Source organism: Podarcis tiliguerta (assembly GCF_965153285.1).
Source record: "Podarcis tiliguerta genome assembly, chromosome: 10".
NCBI lineage: Eukaryota > Metazoa > Chordata > Lepidosauria > Squamata > Lacertidae > Podarcis > Podarcis tiliguerta.
The window spans coordinates 3,014,423-3,040,990 of NC_139543.1; the positions used below are offsets into that span (position 1 = coordinate 3,014,423).

Here is a 26,568-nt window from a genome sequence, read left to right on the forward strand (position 1 = left end):
CAACTCTACAATTCTATGATTCTATGAAAGTGTAGATGTTGAAAGAGCAGGCCCAGCAAAGCACATGGCATCAGGGAGAAATGGGAGAGAGGGGTTCTGCTTGAACCAGCTCAATCTGAACATTTGTCTGCTGTTCTCTCCCCCAGGTATTTGGTGATTAATGTCACACATCTTGCTTGAGGCTTGGTTCTCTAGCATAAGCTGAAGAATGAAAAGAAAGGGCACTCAGCCTGTGGCTCTCAGGATCACAGCCTGGGCAGAACCTGGAGGAGATGCCTGAAGATCCCTGGAGGTCATGTCCATCCCCCTGCCATGCAGGAATCTCAAGTAAAGCATCCCTGACAGATGGCCATCCAACCTCTGCTTAAAGACCTCCAAGGAAGGAGCGTCCACCACCTCCCAGGAAGACCTTTCCACTGTCCAACAGCTCTTCACAATACTTCTGAACTGCTCTCCATCCAAGGGCTATCACAGCCGGGTTTGGCAGTTCAGGTAACATACTGTGGCCAATAGCTATGTCTGTACTGTCAAACAGCTCTTACCATTAGAATGTTTTTTCTGTTGGTGTACCAGGTGCCTTCACCATTGTTCCCTAATCTGGTGCTCTCTGGATGGTTTGGATTACAACTCCCGGCATCCTTGAACATTGGTGATGTCAGCTAGGCCTCCTGGGAGGTTCAAACCTCTTGAGAGCACCAAGTTGGGAAAGTGTACTTCAGACTCTGTCTGGCCGTTTCTTGACACCCTATATGCTGGTTTCATTTGGAACCAGGCTCAGATTATGGAGCTGGGGGGGGGGGCTGGCTGGCTGTGTCCCCTCTCAAAAATGTGCCTGGATCCACACACACCAGCCCCCCCCCCCATTGTGCCCCTGTGGTGTCCAGCTTTTATGGAGCTGTTGAGTTTACAGAACTGAGAAGCGATACTGTTTATATGACCAATTAGACCTCCGAATACTGGAATACCTTCTAAGGTGGTGGAGATGCCTACATGGTTGGATAGTTAGCAGATACTGAAAAGTGTGAACTATATTAATCAAATCCTATTTAGAAATTGTTAGTAAACCAGACAGGGGGAATCCAAATTGCATCCAAAATGAAATGACATGAAAAATCTGGAAGGAAAGCACAGCTAATTAAATGGAATTACATTAGAAGAGCTCAGGAATGAGAAGAATGATATTCTTCCTTCTCTAGCAAAGCTAAATTCACACAGTGCTATTCCCCCACTGGTCTTTCTAGGCAAACTCTTGCTGCCATCTCTCTTTCAAACTCACATGATTTTAATTGGCTCCAGATTATGCTCTTTAGATTTTTTAAAATTTTTACTATTGACTGTGTGTGTCAAGATGCTCATTGCTTATTTACCGTTTTTTGTGGGTGGGAGAGATGATGAGGGAAGCAAGAATCTGGCAGGAGAAAGAAAGGATCAGACTGACAGCTGTCCAGACAGAATTTGCAGGACATTGTAAATATTGCTGCAAATTACAACAAAGGCAGAAACGGAGGTGCTCTTTGTTGGAATAGCTCAGCTCAGCACACCTTATCACTCTGCCTTCACAGTGTTTATCATGAAACATGCAGTGAGGGTGAGCTATGAGCCTCAAGACACATCCTGTGGAGCCTTCCTGCTGATTTTCATAAGGATATTCAAGAGAAGGTGGCTTCAAACCTACTTCACCCACTGCCCATATTTAAGCAATATGATGATTGCCTTTGTTCTCTTTGACAGGCAGTTTTGGAACAATGATGGTGATGGATCATCCCACTCCAGGGATTAATGAAAGGAAGCCACCCCCACCCCTGTTCCGCACGCAGAAAGACCCTGCCGTTAAAGGATCTTAAGAATACACGGAGGAAGGCTTTCTCTGCCTGAGACCTTGGAGAGCAGCTGCATTGAGGAAAACCCTGGGCTATGAGATAGACCACTGACCTAGCTCAGGGCAAGTCAATTTCATACATTCCATTTGCAGCAGAGAAGCAGGGAGTTCTTCGGATGTGCATACATCTAAAACTTCCAATGTGTGGAAGTGTGAGGTTTTGATGTGAGGGTACATCCCTGGGAGAACCCTCTGTGGAAGCCTCAGAAGAGGATCAGAGCCAGGGGAGAGGAGGTGGACTTGGAAGACAGGTCAGGGGATGAAGGGGAACACAATGGTGGGGTGCTGACAGGTGAGAGAGAGAGGAAGAAGAGGCAGCTGGGAAGGAGGGGGGTGAGGCTGTAACAGAGTCGGAGGAGCCTCCTAGTCCTGCTGTACTGAGCTCCCCTCCACGCTTATCTCCAGCAGCTTTTGCAGAACAAAGAGCACAGGGAGCACAGCCCCCCCCCATGGAGTTTAAGATTGCTGCGAAAAGAGCCAGATGGGAAGGAGACAGGCGGAAGCGGGAGACTCAGATGGTTAGTTCTGGCAACTGCTTTACCAGGGCCAGTCTTGCCCATAGGATTCTCAGTTTGAATTCCATTTCCTTGAATAAAGAATCACCTTTATTGCTCATCTCTGAGTCTCAGTGCTGACCTGCAGCTGAACCAGCCCTGACATCCCCTATGTCAGGCATAGGGAACCTTTTTGGCTTTGTGCACCCAGTTTGACTGCCCACCTGTCAGTTGCCTGACATCACAGGTTCTTTGAAGTCCCGAACTTGGGACTTCAAAGCACCACAGGAAGCCCAGGCATCAGGTGCTGGAGGGAATTACCCAATCCAGGAGACTTCAGCTCTAATGCCCATCAACTCTGTCACCCATTGGCCCATTGATTTCTAATTTAGGAGTGTATATTTAAGACTCTTAAACTCTCTGGGCATTCAGTGCTCCCCCACGAGTGGGGGTGGCCCCACTCATGCTGCCATTCTAGGCTTTGCCACCCTCCATATTCTGGAAGGTCAATGCTCACAGCAGGAACATGCAGGATGGCCAGAGTTCAAAATTATGTGCAGCGGCTTCCTGAGTACAACAGGCTCCCTTCTGTAGACGTTCCCCCTTCAATGCTTGGGCAATGGTGGGGCTGGGCATTGGGGTGCTGTAGAGCAGCTGGGCTGGGCAGCAAGGCCATGCTCACCCTCAGGCAATTCTAAACATGTGAGGGAACTGAAGGCCCAAATAGATCTAAAAGGTTCAACAGATATTTACACGTGGAAGGACCATGCCACTAGAGCAGAGATGTATTGTAGCATAGTGACTAAAAGGGGCACATCAGTGGTGGTGCCTGCATGTGCAACTTCCACTGAGGTGCATCTGGCCCCAACTCTCCATACAGTTTTAGGTGACTGGTTAGGACACACCTTTTATGGTTACTGGAGGAGACAGACCTGATTAGACAAAGGAATTCATTAGACAAAGGAATTCATTCCAATTAGTAATTGTGATTTAGGGATTTGTTGCATTGTTGTTGTTGCTTTTAAATGGATTTTATGTATTCTTTTAATTTTATTTGACCACTGTTGTAAAATGTGGCTTATGCAAAGAATAGCATATAAATAATCTAAATCAGGGGTGGGGATCTGGATCTGGCTAAAAGTCCAGATCCTTATCTCTCCCACCCCAACAGGCCAATTTGACAGGTGGGCACCTGATGTCACAGTGCTGTCAGGTGACCCCCTTCATCCGTACACTTTGAAAATAAACCATGTAGGCTTAAGCTTATAATGCACAATGCCTGTTGCCCTGAAATCAGCTTGTGGTTGGAACTTCAAAATGCCACACACAAGTCTCTACAGGTTTAGGTGACCAGTGGAGCCTGCAAACCCATTTTTTGACCCAGAGAGATCTTTACTTGCCCCACACCTGACACGTAAGACAGGTGGCTGTGGCTTGGCCAACATGGCTTCATGAGCCAAATGGTGAGGCCTGGTGGGTCTGCTTTAGATTTCCCACTGCTGCTAGAAGAGTTGGGGTTTTTTAATCAGCTGACAATCAGGAAATCACAGGTGCAGATTTTTTCTCTGCCCACCTTATATGTGGGTGATGTAGAGTCACGCCTCCATGTAACCTTAGATGCTATGTTACATGCATCATGGGAGGCAGGGTGTCTGCTCACCACTCCACTGTCCAAGGAAGGTCCCTGCCTATTCAGTGTGTGCTCTACAGAGCAATGTGCATGCACAGATCAACCCTGTCTCCCTGACTTGTTGTGACCATGGTTTTATGCTGAATGGTCACAGAATGGCAACCTTACTGAACATAGAGTGCATATAGAGTTCCCCAGATGGGCAGGGTGGTATTACTACTACTACTATGTGCATTGTCCAGTTGAGTCCTTTGTCACCTTGTCCCCAGTTTGAGTTTCAAGTGCTTGAGCAAACTTTCAGATCCACAGCTGTTATTTCTTTCCCAGAAAAAAATCTTTTCAACTGGACCCTAATCCTGCATTCTAGCACTGAGGCCGTTTGCTATTGATCTCAGGAGGAAGGTCTGCTTGAGTCAGAAGCTTGTAAACACATATAGCTGGTACAAAATGCATTACTTGTTACACCTTTATAATTTCAAGTCATGAAGGAGAGCCTGAGCATTTGGAACTGGACAATGTACTACAGTGCTCTGAGCCTTCTGTTAGCCGTAGAAACTAGATGAGATGACCCCAAAGGTCTACATTCCTTAATGCCATTTCTTTGATTCTAAGGTGGGCACTATTAGTCCCACAAGTGATTTATGCCAGTTTCACTAGAAGAAGAAACCAATATATGTGTAAGTTTCATTATTCCATATTGCAAGGTCCTGCCCCCTAGACTGAGTCCAAAACTCACAATTCTTTGAGAACAAAAGTCTGCTTACAGCTCCAGAGCACCCAGACGTTCTTGGAGAGGAGCAACTTATTCTCCCCAAGCCTCCCTTTGTCTGGAAACAGTTAGAGTCCACCTTGAAGATCTAGCTGAAGTGGGCCCTTCTTTGAGAGTCTTCTCAAATAGCCTATGTAGGGTGGGGTGAGGGGAAATGGAGCAGAGTGCACCCTTATTCTTCCCTGTCAGGCACTACCTCCAAGGCTCGCTGTCATTCTGCTTTTGCTGGTGGCCCTCTCCACCAGCAGAATTGTCCCATTTCAAGACATCTCTGGGACAGCAGTGTTCCTCCATCACTTCCAGCCTTGGCTCTGTTTACATCTAGCTGATTATGCGGTAAGGACATCAGAGGGCCTGCAGGTGCAGTGTATCTGCAGGTACAGGTACAGAACTGGAGACAACTGTGTTGGTTTAAGACTCAATGAATGAGGGCAAATGAAAACTTGTTCTTAAGAGTTAAGATATCTCACCTGTATGGAGACGCTGCTGTAAGAACCTCCAATGACTCCTGCAATGAGTAGTGGGATGTTTTCTTGAATCGCGTACGACCCATCAGGACACATATATTCGGCTTCATCCACTTTAGTCAAAGAAGCCCTGACAAACTCCAGGGACTGTTCTAATGCATACGTGTCCCGGGAGCAAGTGTCCAAAATGTGAACTCCAAGCTTAATTCCTGGGAGCAAGGAGCTGTCTCTGTTGATCTCATCAATCGCAAACAACATTGCCTCCAAACGCTGGATACCTCGGTCTTCATTGATTCTCCCACATTCTTCTGCTCCACTGCCCTTTTCCTTAATAGGGAACAGACCACCCAAAACCAGGTCTCCTTCAATCTTAATTTCTTTCCTCATGAAGTTGTGGTCACCTAGAGAAAGGAAGCCTCCTTTGGAAAATAAAGCCAGCGCAAGCACATGGAGCTTTGCAAACATCTTTGTTGGTCCTGTTCTGACAGCTCTAAGAAGCATCTGTAGGAGTGCTAGTGACCTTCATTCCTTCCAGCGCATCGTGTGGCAATCTGAAATGCCATCCCATGGGCGAGGGAGGCGCAAGCCGGCCAGATCTTCCATCAAGTCTCTAGAGAGATGAAAAATGGTTAGAAAAGCCTAAAGTAAGACACATGATGGCTTTTCCCCACTGAACACATACTGAGCTGGTCTTTAAGGTTTCAGAGGACTCTGAAAACATTTTCTGTGGTGTAGGAGTAACCATGCACCCAACCCTTCATCTCACAGCTCCTGAACGTGTGGCACAAGGGCTTTGCAGAGATAGCCAAGTTCACATAACTCTTCCCACTCAAAAAAAGCACATGGGGGCAGGCAGTGATGTGATGAGTGTAGGCGACGATTGTGCACACAGTGATACATGTGAAGCTCTTGCATTTTATGAAATGGGCCTCTGTCCTTATGTCACAATGCAGTGAGAGTGATCTGTTAGCACGAAGAAGATTCAGCTGTGGAAAAGAAGAGCTCAGGAAAAAGAAAAGCCCCCTGCACCCAAATACTGGGCAGTACAAATGTGATGCACATGGACCAATATACACTGACTAACCATTGACCAGAGTTGCCAGCTCTGACTGTGTCAACCACATGTTAGTGTGCTGTCAATCAAGACACCTGCTTTACCCTTCCTGGCTACATAACTAGGCTTTCTGGTTCACTGTTCTGCCTGGGCACATAAACATGAGTGTAGGCAAGGGAAGAGTAGGTTCATTGTCCTTGTCACAAACCCTACTCCTGTTCCTCTTCAGAATCCCCCTAGTTTGCCCAAAGACACTCTTCAGCCATGCACTCCAAGGAAAACCCCCACATAGATACCATATATTGCTGAAATTAGGGGTGGCTAACCTTTTTGGAGCCTAGAACCACATTTGCCCAATCCTCAGGGTGGGGCCGAGCACTTTGATCAACATGCCAGTGGTAGGCAGCCTGTACAGATGGTAGGAAGAGCCAGGTACACCTGCTGTTGGCCTCAGAGGGCTAAGCCAGCTTATGCTGTCATGCCAAGAATGCCCCGTGCCTCCCAGCTGACCAGGGACTTCTGCCCTGCACCTCAGACAAGCTCTGTATGGGCCTGGTGGTCTCTCTCTCTCTCTCTCTCTCACACACACACACACGCACACACCCACCCACCCACACCCTGATCTGCACAGATCATCTGAGGAAGGAGGGTTATCTGAGAACTAGGGAGCAGTTGACTTGCATCACATCCGGTCAGATGTGTGAGAGAGCACTAGTGTGAGAGAGCACTTTCATCTGCTTTAATGGCGCAACCTCGAATTTCCCGGCATGTGCATATATTTCCTCCTGCAAAATACTAACTGTCCAGAGTTGCTTTGGCTGACTGCTGTGGGAAACAGGATGTGCAACTCAAAAACGATATTGTGGACCTAGCAATAATATGGGAAAAGTGGGCAGAGAGAAGACTCGCTCTTTTCCTCTCATAATACTTGAACCCAGGGTCAGGCAGTGAAGATGAATGCCTGATTAAGAACAGACAAAAGGAAGCACTTCTGCACATAGTGCCCAGTTGAACAACAGCATGTGCTCCTGGGAGATTTAGTGGTGGCCAGCGACTTAGATGGCTTTAAAATGGGACTGGACAAATTCATGGAGGGTAAAAGTGGTTATTAGTCATGATGGCTATTTAGTGCCTCTAACATCTGAGACAGGACACCTCTGAATAGGAGGGAATTGGCGGGAGAGGGCTATTGTGCTCATGCCCTGGTGGAAAGTCATTTTGAGTTCCACTTTTCTGGAAAAAGCATCATCATCATTGACATTTGGTTGGTCTCTATGGAAACAGAATGCTGGACTAGACAGGGCTTTTGTCTGCTCCAGTAGGACTCTTACATTTCTGTGTTGAGATTGAGCCTGGGTCACAAGCAGGAGGACTATTCTTACATTTTTGTTCTCTTGGGTTCCCCCGGATCCAGCTTCTCATTCTGTCCACTCTGGTGGGGCTGATACCAGCTCCCCGCTAGATGCATAGCACCCCTGTCTGGTAGATTGTGCCTCTGATCATGCCAGAAGCAAGCCTAAGCACTTACACACACCATATATTCTGGGTGAGGTATGTATATTGGGGGGAGCACTGGTTGTTGTTTTTTGTCCTTGATCCTGTTTCATTAAATTGCAAGATTGGTGTGTTAGCCCTCAAAGTAAATCAAGTATGGTAATATTTATATAGGGCACTTTAATAATGCATGACTGTACTTACCTTTTTCCTTAAAGCAGAATTTATAATGATGGCACTTGCAGGCCTATGTATAATTTAGAAACACTTAGCATTATTTAAAAGAGAGTGCTAAGAAATTTAAAGGAGAGAAAATTAAAATTTAACACCAAAAGAAGGAGAACCAAGGTTGTTTGTTGCTGTAGTTTTCTTCTCTTCCTTCTCCTTCCCACCCATGTGATGGTGAGGCAAAGGAGGGGGATCTGCAGGCTTTAAATTGGTAGGGACTCCTGTAAAATGGTCAAGACACTTTTTCTATTGACAAACAGTCTCAACTGTAGCTCATCTAAGAAGTCCAGAGTTTTGCCTTCATGGACGAAAAGTGATATCTCTGCTGCAAAAAAGTGTCTTCGCTATTCACCACTGGCAATCTGCTTTTGTTATTTCATGTGCACAATCTCCAAGGTTAGCAAAGAGAATGTCTCCAAAGGATAAGAGCTACCAACATATCCCTGGTGTTTGGATATGAATTTCAAGGACTCATCTCAACAAAGGGAGGAGTATTGAGAGCCCTGGATATTTCATAATTAAATTCCAACTGGAGAAGAATTCACATTTAAGCCCCCTTCACCTGCGGAGCACCCACTTCCCTTCTCACCCATCCACCCAACTGTATTGGAGAGTGAGGTTTAGAAGAAAGATTCTTAGTCTCTCATAGCAGATTTAGCAACATGGAGATTGCTCCAAGCAAATTAAAACCTGGTTAGATTTGCATCTACCCTCAACCACCTTTCAGCAAATGTTCATTACAAAAATACTTGGGCTAGAATAAATCACAGACAGTTAGCTTTGCAAATAAGTGAAGATTTTTCTCACAGAGGTTTCAGAAGTTACAGCAAAAAAAATTAAGACTGCATGGTTCCTTCTTGTTCCAGGAAGCAGAGTAGAGCAGTACGATAAATGTAAGGTTTCAGCTGCCCTTGGGGAAATTACATTTCCCAAGGGCTACCAGGATCTTGCATACACCATAAAGTCCTGCCTCGTTCCTTCACCCAGTGACTGGTTGGGTGGGAGGGATTTGGGGGCTTATTATTTTATTTTATTTAACAAAATTTATACACTACTTAACTGTACTAACATGTCTAATGGGGTTACAGTGGAGACAAAGGACAGCCCAAGTTCAGAAATGAGGCAAGTTATTTCCCAATTTTGGGGGCAGATAACTTGGCTTACATTCTAGACAAATCTGGTGCAAACCAAGAGTTGTGCAATGACTGCAGATTAAGAACTCTCTGTTTGCAGCCGGATGCTGTTCTGCTCTGTTGATGTTTTCTAAAAAAAGTCATATATAGTTTTGCTTAATTCTGCTGAAATCAGTGGGAATGAAAAGGACTTAAATTTTGGTGGATCACAATCTAGTATTTAAATAGTAAAGGTAAAGGGACCCCTGACCATTAGGTCCAGTCATGACCGACACTGGGGTTGCGGCCTTCATCTCGCTTTATTGGCCGAGGGAGCCGACGTACAGCTTCCGGGTCATGTGGCTAGCATGACTAAGCCGCTTCTGGCGAACTTCAATTCTGGTACTTCAATAAAGGGGCACAATTCACTAAAAGGAACAGGAAGTGTGAAACTGGGAAGGTTTCCTTTAAGTTTAGTTTGTTTAAACAAAAATCCACTGAGTTCAATGAAAGTTATTTTGTAGAAAATGTACCTCAGAGACAGGAATGTACCTCAGAGACAGGGAATGAGGAGTTAAATCTAAATTTTGTACAAAGGTAATAAAATTCTAGTTGGAATTAATCATGCAAATTGTAAATCTGAATATATTCATTTTGCCATACAAAATGAAACTAGTTTTTGTCATTAAAATTATTCTTCCCGTATGCTCACAACCACCACTGCAGAATGCTAGCATTTGAAACTAGGCATGGATGTCTGCAACATTTCAACAGCTGCTTTCCTTGCATTGCTTCTGGGGTCGCCTGATCAGGGCTAGAAATTGACTTAGCTGTGGTTCTGAAGCCATTTCTGTCCATTTGCAGTGTGACTTGCTCTCCCAGGATCTAATTATTAGTGATTTGACAGACTCTGAAGTATAAAAGGCTCAAGTCAAATCACACCAGTGCAGCAGAAGGAGCTGACAAGCTCAGTTCAAGATTCCCAGATCATTTGTGAGAAGTCTCAGAGAAAAGGCCTCCCCATTATACAGAATAAGGTAGAGGACGAATGGTGGAAAGTGGGAGGTTTGCCGTGTTTTTGATGCAGTGAATGAATTGCCAAAGGGAGGGGAGTTGGCTTAGCATAGCCTGAGGAGCAACTTTACTCTCTGCAGATTTTTTATTTTTATTTTTTTAAAGACTAGTGGTCGAGTATTCAAAAATAGGATATTCCTTCTGTATTTCGACATGCTGCCCCCTTAGCTGACTTGTTCATACCCATAGCTCTTATGTGAAAGCGCATGAAAGGAAAAATGCAATTCCAGCGTCAAGTTTGGTGAAGGGGCTGATTCGCAGACCCAGTTTCTGGTGACATTTCCCCCAAAGGCCCACCCGTGGCCTGGCATTGTCTTCCGAGACAGATGAATGCCAACACCAGGTTCCTGCACATTAAATGTTAGTGTATCCAAACAGAGCAAATCATGTTATTTATCATCAGGGTTTTTTATTTTAAAAAATGTGTTTACGGTCTTTCAAAACAAGTCATCCATCAGGTGGCAATATTGCTTGACTGCAGTTTTTCATACAGTTGATTGCTCCCCCATGAAAAATAAAACAAAAACTAGCATCTTCAGGAAGGCCAGGAAAAAAGCCTAGAGAGTTTCTCAAAAGATCCTTTCAGTGCCCTATTGTGGTACATTTTCTGGAGATCAGATTTTAAAAGTATGCAAGAGAGTTCATTTCATTTATCTCTTCCCTTTCACTTTAAAAGTTTAATCTGTTTCATTTTCCATTTGCATTCATTTCTTTTTGCCCATTGATTTCAATGGGTGTATTCTGCTGCCTGGAACTTCTGTGTCTTCCAGGACTTCTGACCTGTGAAAGACTCCAATTCTAATGGGCTTTAAAAACCAAAAACAAAAACATTTTTATAAGCTTTCCTATACTTCTAGTGGGGGATTTATTTTTCTTGCATAATATCAAACTATACCCACTTAAAGTAGATCATATGGAGCTCATGAATGCATTTTGTATTTTTATAAAAGCCTAAATAAAGTAGGGATGGGACGTGGATAGTGCTGTGGTCTAAACCACAGAGCCTAGGATTTGCCGATCAGAAGGTCGGTGGTTCGAATCCCAGTGACGGGGTGAACTCCCATTGCTCTGTCCCAACTCCTGCCAACATAGCAGTTCGAAAGCCCGTCAAAGTGCAAGCAGATAAATAGGTACTGCTCCTGTGGGAAGGTAAACGGCGTTTCCATGTGCTGCTCTGGTTTGCCAGAAGTGGCTTAGTCATGCTGGCCACATGACCCGGAAGCTGTCTGCGGACAAACGCCGGCTCCCTCAGCCAGTAAAGCGAGATGAGAGCCGCAACCCCAGAGTTGTCTGTGACTGGACCTAACGGTCAGGGGTCCCTTACCTTTAAATAAAGTAGACAGAGCACTGGTTTGCACCTCGCTTCCAAATGTCTATCGTTACACCATCCCCTCTGTTTCTAATGTCTGGGCACTGAAGGCGACACATATCCCCCAAAGTACTGAGCATGCCCAGTAGCCATGGAATGCTGACTGACGGCTGGGGCAGGTGCAGAAAAACAAGGGGAGCAGGGGAAGGGAACAGAGCAAATGGGATCCTGAAGGGGAGGCACGTCCCACTGTAACAACTGAATGGCTCATTCTGCTCGCTACTTAGATTTCTGTTCATTTCTTCCGTTTTCCTGCATTTTTAAGACCCCCAACACTTTTATATGAAAAGTATTAAGCAGTTTAATTTAACTTTTTAGTGTCTTAATTTTGTTCATTCTGTGTCCCCTGTTTCAGGAACATCTGCAGTGTTACCCCCTGCAGCCCTGCTCCCTGTGAAATTTGCTCGCTCCATGGCCAAGAAGCATTGCATATTCATAGCTCCTTTAAAAGAGCAATATTGGAATCTGCCAGGTTTCCTTACAGCTCTGCCAAGGCAGTTTCATCTCCCAGGATTCCGTAGGGAGGCCAAATTACATTTTGCCCCTGGGAAAGGCAGAGTGCCTTTCTCCCCACTCTCTTGCAGCAAAATGGTTGCTTCTCTGACCATCCTTGGTTGCAAGGCTGCAGAGGCACATGGACTATTTAGACATTGCAGAAAAAAACACATCCTCCCAGAGACACATGAGCATCGTCATGAATTTTCCCCAATCCTAAGGAGCCGACAGGAACAGTGTGGTGAAAATGAACAGGGATGGTCAGGTACACAGTAGCTGCATGAGATGTACTGCTGGTGGGACAAAAGTATGACTTTTGTGTTGTGCAGGGATGTAGACTAGATGACCCTTGAGTAGATTCCATTCATGCCCTAATCCCCCCCCCCTCCAAACCTTTCAAACAAAATATAGAGGCATTGAGCCGGACTGCTATGGGTGCAGCATCTGAGAATGCCAACACAGCATGGCTTCCCCTTGCCCCCCCCCCCAGGTGATTGTGCAAGCACTGTGTCAGACTGTTACAGGAACGGGGCTCATGTGTGCACCTCCATATCTCAATGGGACTTACTCCCAGGGACGCAACTGCGACATTAAGCAGGGCAGAGTGTAGGCGTTTTGTCAGCTGATTGCAAATCTTGTCTACAGGGCTTTAGACAATTAACTTCAGCAGACTCTCTTAAAGCTAACCCATACGCATGCGCACTGCAGAGCAGTAAGTGTTCCATCGCATGAATGTTACCTCTAGGCCACGGGAGTCAGTGGTGCATGAAATCACAATTAACGGAGCAAGTGTTTTGCAAGTGAGCAGAAGCTGCTGCAAATTACCCTGCTCGATTAACTTGGGGTTTTTTTGGCAACAGCTCTGTTGAGCAACAGCCTGATGATTGCTGGACTGTGGCATGCGTTAAAAAATCATTAATAAAGCATAATTGATTGCGAATCGTGCTTGCTTGCTTGTATGTTTTAATTGTTAATGTCACAGAAGTTGGCTGGCAACAAAAGCTGCCCCTGGCTATAAATGATTAGAATGTTTTCTGTGACAGAGACAACAGCATCTGATAGAGGCAGCTTCTCAGTTTGTCAAAGCAGCCCTGTCTCCCCATCTCAAGATGGTCCAGGTCAAATTCTGTGTGGTGCATTTTTCTTTAAGCTTGGCAGTAGGCTGAAGGGAAATTTCTTAAATCAATCACAGACATCTACTCACTGAATTTACAATCACCATCATGTTTTCAAAATACAAGTGGAAACAATAACCAGTCAGGTCAATGTTCTCCCGGAGTCGACACAGCAACTATTTAAAAAATAATTCCCACTTCCCTTGGTTCCCAGGAATGCTCCCACTTCATGCATGCTGAAGTAATTGGTCTTTAAAACTCGAAGGCACTTGACTCATTTTCAGGCAACCCAGGGTTACAGCTCTCATGATCATTGGTCCATCAGTGGGTAGATTAGAGGAAAAGAGATTGGAGATAGTGCTTCCTGAGCACTAAAGAGAGAATAATCAAGCTAGGGAGAACTGAGGGAAGATAGAGCAGATAAAACATGGCAGATGCAGGTTCCCAGGAGCTAGACATAGTGATGCAAATTCTGCTTTTTAAAGCCATGCATATAATTTTCTTTTCCTTGGAAAGTTTTTTTTAAAACGTTCATCATTTGTATTATCATTGCTCAAAAGAAAGCGTCTATCTAGTTCTGCATTCCATTTCCAAAATTAGCCAGTCAGACCCTTCTAGGAAGTCCACTTCCGCCTTAAGGAGGAGGTGGTGTTGTGGGCTCTCACGACCCCTCCACGTGCGCAGGGGGTGGGTGGCCAGCCCTGCGCGACTGGGGGATTCCTGGCTGCATCACTGGCCAGGCCGGCCAATCTGGTTGGTCTGGGGGTGTGGCCTGCCCCATAAAGGCAGGATGCAGTCGGGAGATCTCTCTCTTTCGGGCTTCCAGCTACTCCGGTTTTCCTACCCTCCCGCCCTTTAAGGTTTTCGTCTCTTTTGACCTTGCTTTGGACTTCAGTTGGTTGCTGTTGAGGGGCCTGGTAGGAATTTTTCCACTTGGCAAATTGGCACCAGCCACTTGGTTTTCGCCTACCTCATAGCAAATTGTCACAACTTTTTAAGGTTTGGCGGTTGGGCATTGGAATATTTCTTGAGAAGAGAAGAGGGGAGGTAGCACCATCACCTGCCCCGCATTTTGAAGGGTATTCCGTTAAAGGATTCCTGGGGGCGTGGCCCTGTCTGAAGCCTGGGGAGGTTTGGGCCAAAGGCTCCCTGGGGGAGCTCCTAATTGATGTGCATCAGCAGGACTCCCCCTACTGGTGGTTAACACTTCCCAGACTCCCTGCAGACGGACTGGAGTCAGATATAGCCAGTTAGATCCAATGCCTAATACGGCTCATCATCTGGAACCAATAAAGTTGTGGCCTTTTTTTAGCCCATTAACCTTAAATATTTGAGTCATGTGTCTTTATTCACGGGGGGGGGGGGGCGGGTTGGGACCTTGCCATGCAAACCCCCAAGCAGGGCACAAAGGCAACTGTTTGCTCCCCAGCAGCTGGTATTCAGAGGCACGCTGCCCCTGAATGTGGAGGATTTATTTAGATTACCAACCACAGATTCACAAGTGCCCAACTGAAAACACCTAGAGCTCTATACCTTCTCTATTTAATTATAAACTCAAATTGAGAATGCTTGAAATATTCACAGACTATTCAGATCAGCTGTTTGTCAGGAAAACCAATGTATGATTGGGAAAGTAAAACTAAATAACCATTTCCTCTGCAGAGTGCGACCTTTTCTTCCATACCCATAGGAACTGGCAGGAGAGGCATTTCAAAGTGAAAAGGCGATGTTCCTATTCTCTGAAGGCAGCCAATTACTTGAAAAGTTCCTGCCTTCTTAAGTCTCTGTTACTGTTTCACAGTTTCTTCAGGACCGATTCCAGTTCACAGGGCAAAGAAGAAAAGGTCAGCATCATGGACACCCCCCCCCCGGCTGATTTCAGGCCGACTGGCTTCTGTCTTGAAGGACACCTGCCATTTGCACTACAGTCCATGGTTTTCTGTATGAACATGAGATGCTGTTTTGAAAAAGTAACAGAGTTGCCCCTGGAATTCTGACTAAAGTAAAATTCAATGTGTCATAATTGGTGTTTCCATCTTGGGCAAAACACCTTAAGGATTTTAACAGAAGCCAAGATAGCAGAGAGAAGGCTCTAGGTGTTTCATGAGGGGATTGAAAATATTCTCAAAACCTTAATATACACACTATTTTGAGTGTAATATAACTATGCAAATCTACTCAGAAGGAAGCCCAATTGAGTTCAGGTAAGTGTGTATGGGATTTCAGCTTTCAAAATTTAATGAACTATAGCTATCACTCATTTTCAGGTAATTTAGTTTAATTCCGTGTAACAGTAGCACACCAAGTAAAAATGGTTTCAAAACCAAAGTAAGGCTGTCTCTCCGTCTGAGCCCAAGCAAGTGAATTTTTCCTCTCCAATTCAAGTTAACAAAAGCCTTTGTTAACAAATCTGCGATTAAGCTGTGTAGCTAACAACAACAACAAAAAAAGCTTTTGTTGATGTTTGCATATTTGGCTTCTAAAATTATGCACAAGGATCCAGTATTTTAACTTTCAGTGAATTCATCAGCAAATCGGTTCTCCTAGTTTAGTTGCATATTTGAGTTAAAAAATCAACCCAGTTCCATGTGCAGACATAAGGCATCCTCACGAACACACAAACCCTCTAAGTCTAGTTGAGACTTGGGGCAGACACACCAGCCTCACTCTCAACATCCTGGCACCCATTGTGCTCCCCCCTCAGTGCCTAACCTTCCCTGTGTTGTGTGTGTTGTGTAGTACCCTCCTCTGGAGGCCCTGATAAAGCAAGGAGACTACTTGAGTTCAAGAGAACATGAGTAGAACCCCCCCCCCCCCAGATATTCCCTGTGTAACACAGACAAGGTCAGGCACTGGAGGGGGGCACCATAGGTGCAACAATGTTGGGGCAGTCCTTTGTGTGCCCCTGTCCTTGTGCACACTTTGAGTGTTTGTGTGCTCAGAGGAGTGCCTGAACATGCCTACAGAATGTATAGGCTCTTAAGTTGCATTCAAGCACACCTTCACATAGTCAAGGGGCAACAGGGGCATCCATGTGGCACTTTCTCCAAGGTAGCACAGGTTCCTTTCCCCACATTAGGGATGAACATCTGCAGAGGGGAAACCTGTGCATATAGAGCTCTATGGATGTGGATTTCCCCCGAGCAGATGCTTCCACCACATGCATGGAGGTCAGTCTTTCAAGGAAAAATGGTTCGCTTAATTTGTATCACACAAGAATTGTGGCTTGGGCTGATACAGGTTTCCCTTGGGGTTTTATTCAAACTGCAAAACAGAAAAGAGGAGAAGTGGCTGACAAACCATATTTTTACTATAATACACAAATGTGGAAACTTAAATATATTAACAAGTACAAAAATGAAAAGTTATTATTCTGTAATATTCCTCCTTGCTCCCTTCCAAATGACCATTAGTTGTCACTGTTTGACTCTTGTGGAATATAAAATTGTTCTCTGAGCTTGGGATCCCACTCAGTCTGAACAATGTTCTGATGTATGCCTCAGACAGATAAAAATGTAGAACCCAGCTCTTCAGTGATCTGCATAAGTCAACTTCTTATGTTTCTATGTTCACAGCTGCTTCTCACTGTGCCTTATAAATCAAAGCACACTCAGTCATTGAATAATGCTGGTGGGGCCCAAGAATGTGTGACATTGGTCAGCAGGAACAAGCAGTTTTCACACACTATTGGTATGGTAACAGTGTGAAAGTTCAGCAGCAGTGTCCTCCAAGGGCCACACGTATTCTTAAATTGTGCCAGGGCTGCTTCCTGGTGAAGAATTATGAGCCATCACCAGGTTTAAAAGGATGTGTTCAGAGCCTGCATCTGATCCATGGCTGCGCCCAGGTCTTTTAATGGTAAGAACAGACGTTGGAGGGATCAAGGGATGGCATTACAGAGTTGGCTTCATAAACATTTCCCATATATTGTAGCCGAGGCTTTGCAGCTACAGGAGGTCTGTGACTTCATTATAATTCCTTCTTTCCCACCAGAATTGTTATTATACATGATGCAGCAAACAATCAGAACTTCTAACATTTGCTCTTTTTATGCATAGTTTGTTCTGCTTCCCTTTGAAAACTCTGATTTGTTGAAATTGATAGGCTTTCTCCTTCCAGCCACAAATAACATTGCCCTAGGGTTGCACGTCTCTCCACATTTCGCTCTCTTTCTAACATGGCTAATGGGCACAGAGACAATGTTTGCTTCATATCCTGCTATAATTAGGGGGCTGAGGGCGAACCGACACATTTTGTGGTCCAGTTGTTTGTGGGGAACGGGGGAATGTTTCTTGTAAAGATGCCAAGGTCACTCAGCTCACATGGATCATCAAGATGCTGAAGAAGTGTTGACAGTTTATTAAAATTATAGTAAATGTGGTCTATATGGTGTCGAAGGGATAGGAGGAAAGGTTAGGTTAACACTATTAGAGCTATTGGGCTCAACAGATCCATCAATCTATTTGCATGAAATATTATTATTATTATTATTATTATTATTATTATTATTATTAGTGTGCCTGTGTTTTAAGGCTCCCTATGTAATTGCTCTGGGCTGAGCAGGGGCAAGATTGAATTTTGTGCCTATGTATGGCCCCCTTCACAGTATTGTAAAACTTGTTAGGAAGATGGCCCAGGCAAGCAGTGGGCAATGGAAGGCCGGTGTGAACAAGCCATTGGCGAAAGTCAATGCATCTTCTAGGTGTGGAAGATTAAGCTGCCTTGTTTCTTACATTTAACTTCAGGAAAGCCATGATGCAGAATGTTAGCTGTGCTTCGGTGCTGATGACAAGCATGAACTAACGGCCTGGGCTGTCTTTTCAGACTCCCTTCCCCTTTCTTTTAAAGAAAACCAAACTACTGTGATCTCTCTCTCACTGCCCAACACTTGTCTAGTTCAAGTATGGTTTAACTTCCTAATTTAAAAGCATTGATCTCCACCTCAAGCTTGAATATACTTAAGGAAATACAACAGGCTCTTAGCAACAGCTGGCCCTACAGTGGCCATAAGACATGTAAAGTGGTGAAAGCATACATTCATATTCACCGTATATCTCAAGAACTACAGAACAGGGAGTAAGCCTGAATATTGCAATGGAACTGTGTAGGATTATTTAACTCTTCTCTGATGCTATGGCTGTTCTGGGTGAGGTCAACATGGGCTTCCTTTAGAAAAAGAAATCCTCTTGTTTATTTCACACCACCTCTGTGTGTTGGATCTTGTCCTTGAAAGGGAGCCATCCATGGAGCAATCAAATAATCACCTCTTAAGAAGACAATCAGCACCTCCATCTTATCTGGATTCTTCATAGAATCATAGAATTGTAGAGTTGGAAGGCACCCCAAGGGTCACCTAGTCTGCAATGCAGGAAACTTTGCTAAAGTATCCATGATGGACGGACAGTTTGTTTACTCCCATATAGCCCATCACATTCACCAGAAAACTGTTCAGCATTTTATTCCCTTTAACAAATTTACTGGGCTCGTTTGAATGAAGACCACACTTCCCTTTCCACGTTTGATCAGAGCTGATTCTTAGGACCATTGGATTTGTGATTTTTGCACATTACGATTCCCACTCCAGAGCCACCCAGTCCTGTCCATCTGCCACCATGTGCAGAATCCAGTTTTTGGCATGCACACGAATATGTTGTTATTTCCTGCCTGGAAAAACAGATTTCTGTGTTTGGGGTCCTTCCTGCAGAGCAAGGCCCACGGAGTTCTGCTCCAAGGTCTGTCCCTGCTGGCATGACTGATTTTCATGGGTTTTTGCTGAATTCTCTCCCTGGCAGTTAACGAAGTCTGAATGCTCATTCTCCCAAAGCAGGGAACATTTAGAACTCAGGACTCATTCATGCAAAATAAGGGCATCAACACGTAAATAAACCCAACAGACACAGATTTAAATGTCCTCTATTTATTTCCTTGCTTGGCTAGCACAACGTTGTAGGTAGTTAAAATAAATTGAGTTGGGAGATTCATGTCCATGTGTTGCTCGTTTGCTCACTTTATGTTGTACTAAAAAGCAGCCTGGAGTAGAGATTTCAGGATGATCAGGAAATCAAATTACGGTAGGTATAAGTGTTTTCTTCAGCTACCTGCCTCCAATAATACTTTCCCAACTTTAAAATATGGGAAACAAGAATAAAGGACACCCCCCACCCGCCAACAATACTTCTTATATTTGGAAGTTATTTAACAAGCCTCCATCACAGCTGGCAGTTTAGATCCAAAGCGAGCCTTGTCCAGACAAACCATAAATCCAACAAACAGACAATAGGACTGCAGAAACCACATGTTTAAAGCGCATTGCTTCCCCCAGCAAGCATTGCATGTATGTTCCTGTTGGCAGCAACACCTATCCCTTTGTTTGTTTGAAAGCAGAGGACCTGCTCTTGAGTGCTATGGAATTAGAAAATTCAGATATTGCCTGCTTCTTGCCCAGGACCTAGAAATGAAGGTGGGAAAAGCTGGTAGAAAAGAATTGGTTTGAACTGGGCCTGAACTGAAATTCCACCCTGCACAATCAAAAACGGCCTCCTTTTGGAGTCCTCCCTTCTTGATGTTCTGCCTCCAGAAGGAAAAAGCATTGCACCCACATACCCAGTCATGTCACCACACCTTGTCTCAGTTTTTAAGGACATGGCATCTGATTCCATTCACAGAAATGTAGTGATGCCATAATTCATTCCAGTGTAAATCACATTTTAATGCCACCCGTATTGCTATGTATCATGTGATATGGGTGCATAGCATGTGTAACTGTGGAAGTCATTGGTGAAGGAGGAAACAGAAAATATGTTTTAAAAAACTGGTGAAAAGCCTTACTCCCACCCCCCACCCCCATAGTTTGATCACTGAGCTAACGTAAAATTCAACCCTATCGAATAAAGAATCACTGCCAAAGAAACAAAATCACCATATCTTAATTCAATTAATCAAATAAACAAAATCTGTTTTACGGCATATTAAGCAAATGATGCACATCTTTTGAATGGCCTGCCTTACTTTGCCAGAAGCCAATAAATGGTTTCCAATTTCGGAACGGTCTATTATGATTCTGCCTTCCTTCTTTTAATCTAATGTAATTGGTTAGTTTTCCCATCATGGGATATTCATGCAGTTTAGCTTTCTACTCAGCAAGAGAAGAATGTAGCATAACATAATGTTGCAGCAATAATCAGGTAGGATTATTTCATGAAGATACATTTGTAGGCTTTTGGTGTAAGTTAGCAAAAGCAACAGAAGATCTAGTTTTAGTGATGATGATGATAATTACGGTATATCCTACCCATCTGGCTGGATTTCCCCAGCCACTCTGGGTGGCTTAAAGCATATATTGAAACATAATAAAACATCAAACATTAAAAACTTCCCAATACAGAGCTGCCTTCAGATGTCATCTAAAACTCAGTGGGACTTACTTCTGAGTAGAAATGCTTAGGATTGCAGTGTAAGCCTGCTCAGTCTTTCCCTAGTTAGTTACCTGGGAGTATGCTCCATTGATTACAGTGGGACTTACTTCTGAGTAGACATGCAAAGCCTTGCAGTGTAAGGCTCCATTTACAATAAAGGAATCAACACACTGTGCTTCCTAAGAAATGGCTGACTGCTGAAGCATTGTAATTAAATAATTTAAAGTGGATTGGTGACATTTTCCTTCAAAATTATAGGAAGGGTTTCATATGTCAGCTTCACTCTTTTCTTCATTTAGTACAGGTATTTTATTGTCAGTATAAACAGGACTTTTTCACCAACACACACACACACACACACACACACACACACACACAAACCACTTTTAATTACAGTGTTACGTTGGGTTACAGACGCTTCAGGTTACAGACGCTTCAGGTTACAGACTCCGCTAACACAGAAATATTACTTTGGGTTAAGAACTTTGCTTCAGGATGAGAACAGAAATCGGGCTCCAGCAGCGCGGCGGCAGCAGGAGGCCCTATTAGCTAAAGTGGTGCTTCAGGTTAAGAACAGTTTCGGGTTAAGTACAGACCTCCGGAACGAATTAAGTTCTTAACCCGAGGTACCACTGTATTCTCTGAGATGTGGAGGGGAGGAAAAAGGAAAAGTGGGACATTCTGGGATCAAATCAGAAACCGGGATGGCTTCTGTAATTCCAGGACTGTCCCTGGAAAATCAGGACACTTGGAAGGTATGATTTTGTGCTAGCACCCACAAATCCTTTGGAAAATTTCAAGTGTGCCAACAGACCCACAAGGTTGGTGGCCCCAAAGGGCTACTCTCCAGAGTTTCAAGAAGGATTATTTCCCCTGAAGATGGCAATGATGGAACCCAGGACCTTCTGCACACAAAATATTTGCTCTGCTATTGAGCTCTCGCTCTTCTCCAGTTTTTCCAGTTTACAGAACTGGCTGTTGTTTCCGCTAGCATGTTATTGCATGTTCACTCTACGGAAGTCAGAGTTAGGTTATATTAACAAAATGAAAAACTTTGGAACAGTGACGTGATTTTTTTAGTGGTTGATTTTCAGGATAAAAACATCTTCTTTGGGCAGAATCAAAGTTCCTGCAGAAAGGTGAGCCACCCATCAAAAAACAAACATTGCCTTTTGCACTACAGATGTACAGCACAATCCATCTATTTCTCTTGGCAAGCACTTTCTTGCGCAGCAGCAGGGCTGGGTGTGGAGATATATTGGCTGTTCATTGTGTTGTTGTCTCAGTTACTGATAACTGGCTTTGGGTACATTTCTAAACCATTTCAAAAGAGGCAATTTGCAGATGGGAAAGGAATGTGGATTCTGCATGGTGAACATTTTATCTCCTGTTTCACCTTCTTCCCAATCACTACAGAGTGTGTGTGTGTGTCCATTTTTGTGAAAAGCAAAGGTTTCATGAAACAAGAATCCGCATTGTGATTTTGCACTATTTTGAAGCAAGTTACTTGTTTTCCTGTGTGAAAGTGTGTGAGGGAACATTCCCCAGTGAGAGATATACAAACTATGACAATTTTGTTTATGAAATAATTTTATGGTTTGATGCTACTGTAAAATCAATTCTACAAGATTTTGATATGACAAAAATGGGTGATTAATTCTTGATTGTACTGAGGTTTTTGGATATTTATATCAGAGCTTCAAGGGGTTTAAGGCAGTGCTTTTGAACTACAGTAATCCTGTGAGGTAGATAAGACTTAGAGATAGCAATTTGACCATCCAACATCTGCTTAAAAACCTGTAAAGAAGGAAATTCTACCACATCCTGAGAGAGTCTGTTCCACTGCTGAACAGCTCTTACTGTCAGAAAGTTTTTCTGAATGTTTAGTTGGAATCTCCTTTCTAGCAACTTGAAGCCGTTGGTTCGAGTCCTACCCTCCAGAGGAGGATGAAACATGCATGCCACCTCCTCCATGTGACAGCCCTCAAGATACATGAAGATGGCTATCATATCTACTCTCAGTCTCCTCTTTTCCAGGATAAACATAACCAGCTCCTTCAATAGCTCCTCATAAAGCTTGGTTTCCAGACATTTTATCATCTTGGTTACCCTCCTCGGCACATCTTCCAGCTTGTCAACATCCTTCTAAAATGGTGGTGTCCATAAGTGGACACAGTATTCCAAGTGTGGTCTGACCAAGGCAGAATAGAGTGGTACTATGACTTCCCTTGATCTAGACACCAGACTTCTATTGAAGCAGCCCGGAATAGCATTAGCATTTTTTGCTGCTGCATCACACTGTTGACTCATTTAAGCTTGTGGTCTGCTAAAACCTGGAGATCCTTTTCAGATGTACTACTGGCAAGTCAGGTGTCCCCCATCTGATTCTTCCTGTCTAAATGCAGAACCTTACACTTGTCCCTACTGAAATTCATTTTGTTAGCTTGTGCCCAGTTCTCCAATCTGTTAAGGTCATTTTGGATTCTGAATCTATCTTCTGTGGCATTAGCTACCCCTCCCAGTTTGGTATCATCTGCAAATTTGATGAGCATCCTTCCAATTCCTTCATGCAAGATATTCATAAAGATGTTGAACAACAACAGACCCAGGACAGAACCCTGTGGCACCCCACTTGTCACTTTTTCCAGGATGACGAGGAACCATTAATGAATACTCTTTGAGTTCAGTCAGCCAACCAGCTACAAATCCACCTAACAGTTACTGAGGCATCTGATCAAAGATCTGTATTTTAAATAAGCTTAAAAATATATCTGTAGATGCTGGCTTCAGATGCTTGCTCCAGCCTTGGCAGATATTTATTTTTCTGAACAGGACCCCTCATTGATTTGTTGCAGTACTTCAAAGTTGTAAAAAGGAGCAAAAGCTGGGAACAAAGGTCATACAATTTACAGAATACAATCCAAGCTGCAAAAACATTAATTAGAGTTGGTAATTACTCAGACTCAGCCATATTTTCTCAAGGTTTAAGATATCCAGAGAAGGTTAAAGGAGCAAAGAGCTAAAAGCAACAACAGCTGGCGGGGGGGTGTAAATTGAAGGGTTTGCTTTAGAAACTGCTTTTTATTAAGTTCTTTTTTCTTCTAAAAATCTATGTGTTATATATATATGAAATGTACTGACTTTAATGTAACTATATAAAGAATGTAGAAAGTAAGAGATGTTAGATTCTTATGTTAGATTCTTATTTCATTGATGGTGTGTGAGAAGGTGAACCCAAGACCTCTGTTTATATGACAAGATTTAAAACCATGAGCCATCTGTTTTAGCCATCTGTCCCTGTTGCCAAGGGCAGAAGAGCCAAGAGCAGAAGAGCAAAGGGCATAGGGGATCTGATAATTAAGATGCCTTGTCAAGACAAATGTAAGATATATGATAGAAGGAAATATAGCTCTTTGTCTCCCATAAAAGGTAATAGGAAATGGGTGTATCTTTTATGATTGGTTCTAGCAAACAGCCAATAGGAATTTCAACCAGGCTGATTGGACAGAGGCAGCCAAAGGAGGAGTAAGGAGGCTGGGCTGAGGGAATATAAGTGCTGGTCACCAGGGCTGGGGTGTGCAGAGCTTTTGGTAAATATACCACTGTGCCAATCATTTATTTGTCTGACAAATAAATTATTATTTTAATTTCTCTATTGCTGCGTTGAATATTTCATTCCAGCTAAGCGTTAACCACAAGCAGGGTGCTACATTACCTTGTTCAACCCACATTTTACCAGCTTCCTCACGAGAATATCATGGAGGACTTTGCCAAAAGCCTTACTGAAATCAATATTCACAATGTCCACAGCATTCCCCTGATCCACCAAACTTGTAATTCTATCAAAAAAAGAAATATGATTCATCCATCATAACTTTTTGAGAAACCCATGCCAGGTCCTTTTCTAAGTGCTCACAGACCAACTGTTTTAGGACCATTCCTGGTATCAACATTAAGCCGACCAGCTGGTAGTTACCTGAGTGTCCCCCCTTTTTGAAGATGAGGACAACATTTGTCTGCCTCCCGTCCACATGGACCCCACCTGTTCTCCAAGAATTCTTGGAAGCTCTTGACAGAGGCTCTGAGATTATACCCGCAAACTACTTTAGTACCCTTGGGTTCAGCTCATCAAGCCCCAGAGATTTGAATTTCCTACAAAGAGTTCAGGGCAGTGCTTTTGAAGCACAACAATCCTTTGAGGTAGACCATGTTTAGAGATAAGAACCTGCTTGTTGCCATTGAGTATGCATCATAATGCTGCCTGAGTTTAAACCAGGGGTGGGGAGCCTCTGGCCCACAAGCCTAGTCTCCCTGTTTGGTGCCTGAGGCCATTTTGACCAAGTCATGCCCACTTGGCTCAGCTGAAAGTGGGTTTGCAGACACTTGGTTTGCCTGTGGAGCTTTTTCTGGAGCATTCTGCAAGACAGTGCGCTGAGAGGGCCTTCACACACTCCTCTCAGTTTTAAACCTTCATTTTCTACATCCTACACCCAGACCTTCTTTTCTCACCCACTTTTTTTCTAAAACGGGCACTTAGCTACAAGTATTATCAGGTGGGATTCATCCCCTCCATCATCTCAAATATTATTCTGGATTGAAACATGGAAAACGCATATTGCATGTGTGATAGGTTGCACATTTATATGCAAGGCTCAACACAAATGCTGCTTCTTTTTAGCCAGAGATGGATGAAGGCTGGCAGAGAGAATGGAATAATCACATAGTCACCACTCACTGATCATTATTCTGCTATATATTTATTATCTCTGTTTGGATAGAGAGCAAATGGCACATTGTGAATGCAGATAAAACCAATCATTCATAAGCAGAGAGGCAGCAGCCACGGTTTGTTTGGGATATTTTAGATGGAAGGGATGACCTTTGACACTTGTGTAGCCTCAGTGAAATAAATGGAACTCGGGTGCACAAACTAACACTTAGTTTGCCATTATGATGTAATTAAGACTATTTCCCTGGAAAATCTGAAAGGTGGCGTTGTGTGTGGAGTCAGTATTTGTATTCTCAGAAGAATCCCACTGATGTCTACGGGGCTTGTGATTACACTGTAAGTGTCAGAGCTCAAGTCAGGCATCGGTCAGCAGTTAAACAACAGATCTCCTGAAGTCAGAAAAGTTAACTCTTATTCAAAGTGAAACAGAAGCACTCTGGCCTGGTGCTTCCAGCAACCCTTCTCTGCAGGCCTTGCCCTGAGGGGGCAGGTGTGAGGACTGAAGAGCCCGCCTTCCCAGGCCCAATGAAGGCTACGCCTCCCCTGGGTCTCAAACTGGCCTGGCCTGCCTCTTCCTCCGGCTTTCTCTGAAGCTTCCTCTGCCTCTGAGTTTTCCCTCCTGGCTGGTACAGGTCCCCACAAACCACGGTCTCTCTCTCCCGAGTCTGACTCCAGCCCCCTTCCCTGCCAGTCCCTGACACCGTGCAAAGATTCTCTCCCCCCTCCTATACCCAGTTGATCCCTGCACTCTGCAGGTGAGAACTTCCTACAGGTGCCATCTGATCAGGAGGCCACGGGGCATTGGGGCACCTGCTCTTTGGAATTCCTGCCCCTCTGGGTGGGGTTGCATGGGAAAACACAGAAGACATTAGAAACAAAAACCACTCAAAATATCATCGGGGGGGGGGGGCGCTCAGTTGTATATAACTTATCTCAAAATGTGGAAGTTTTGTAATAACAGGTGCTTCTTTTACACTTTCTGTTTTACACGCAGGTTGATGGTGAAGCTGATGTCTAGATGTTCATGAAACTATGGGTCACCTTCTCCCTTTGGATTGTTCTGCAAAGTTGCTTACGACCACAGAAATGCACAGGTATTTGCAATGCCTGCCTTTTCCTTCATTGATTTTTGTTGCTTTTACTGGCTTCTGCATGCAGTCAAATTAAATAAAGTAAATGAATTTACCCAATTAACCAGATTAAACAAATTAAACTAATTAAGATAAATGATCTGGGCTCAAACT

General features: G+C 44.0%; 1 protein-coding gene and 1 long non-coding RNA gene across 2 annotated transcripts in view; both read right to left on the reverse strand.

Moving 5' to 3' along the window:
• The window catches only part of LOC310658284, a 256,099-nt gene that overhangs the window by 221,443 nt on the left and 8,088 nt on the right, over positions 1-26,568 (reverse strand). The gene's annotated exons all lie outside the window — the stretch shown is intronic.
• The window catches only part of GRM3 (glutamate metabotropic receptor 3), an 88,694-nt gene that overhangs the window by 32,484 nt on the left and 29,642 nt on the right, over positions 1-26,568 (reverse strand). Inside the window, exon 2 of the mRNA XM_083399573.1 lies at positions 5,243-5,849. Coding sequence (XP_083255699.1) covers positions 5,243-5,740 — 498 coding nt within the window. The 5' untranslated portion in view covers positions 5,741-5,849. The remainder of the gene's footprint in view (positions 1-5,242; positions 5,850-26,568) is intronic.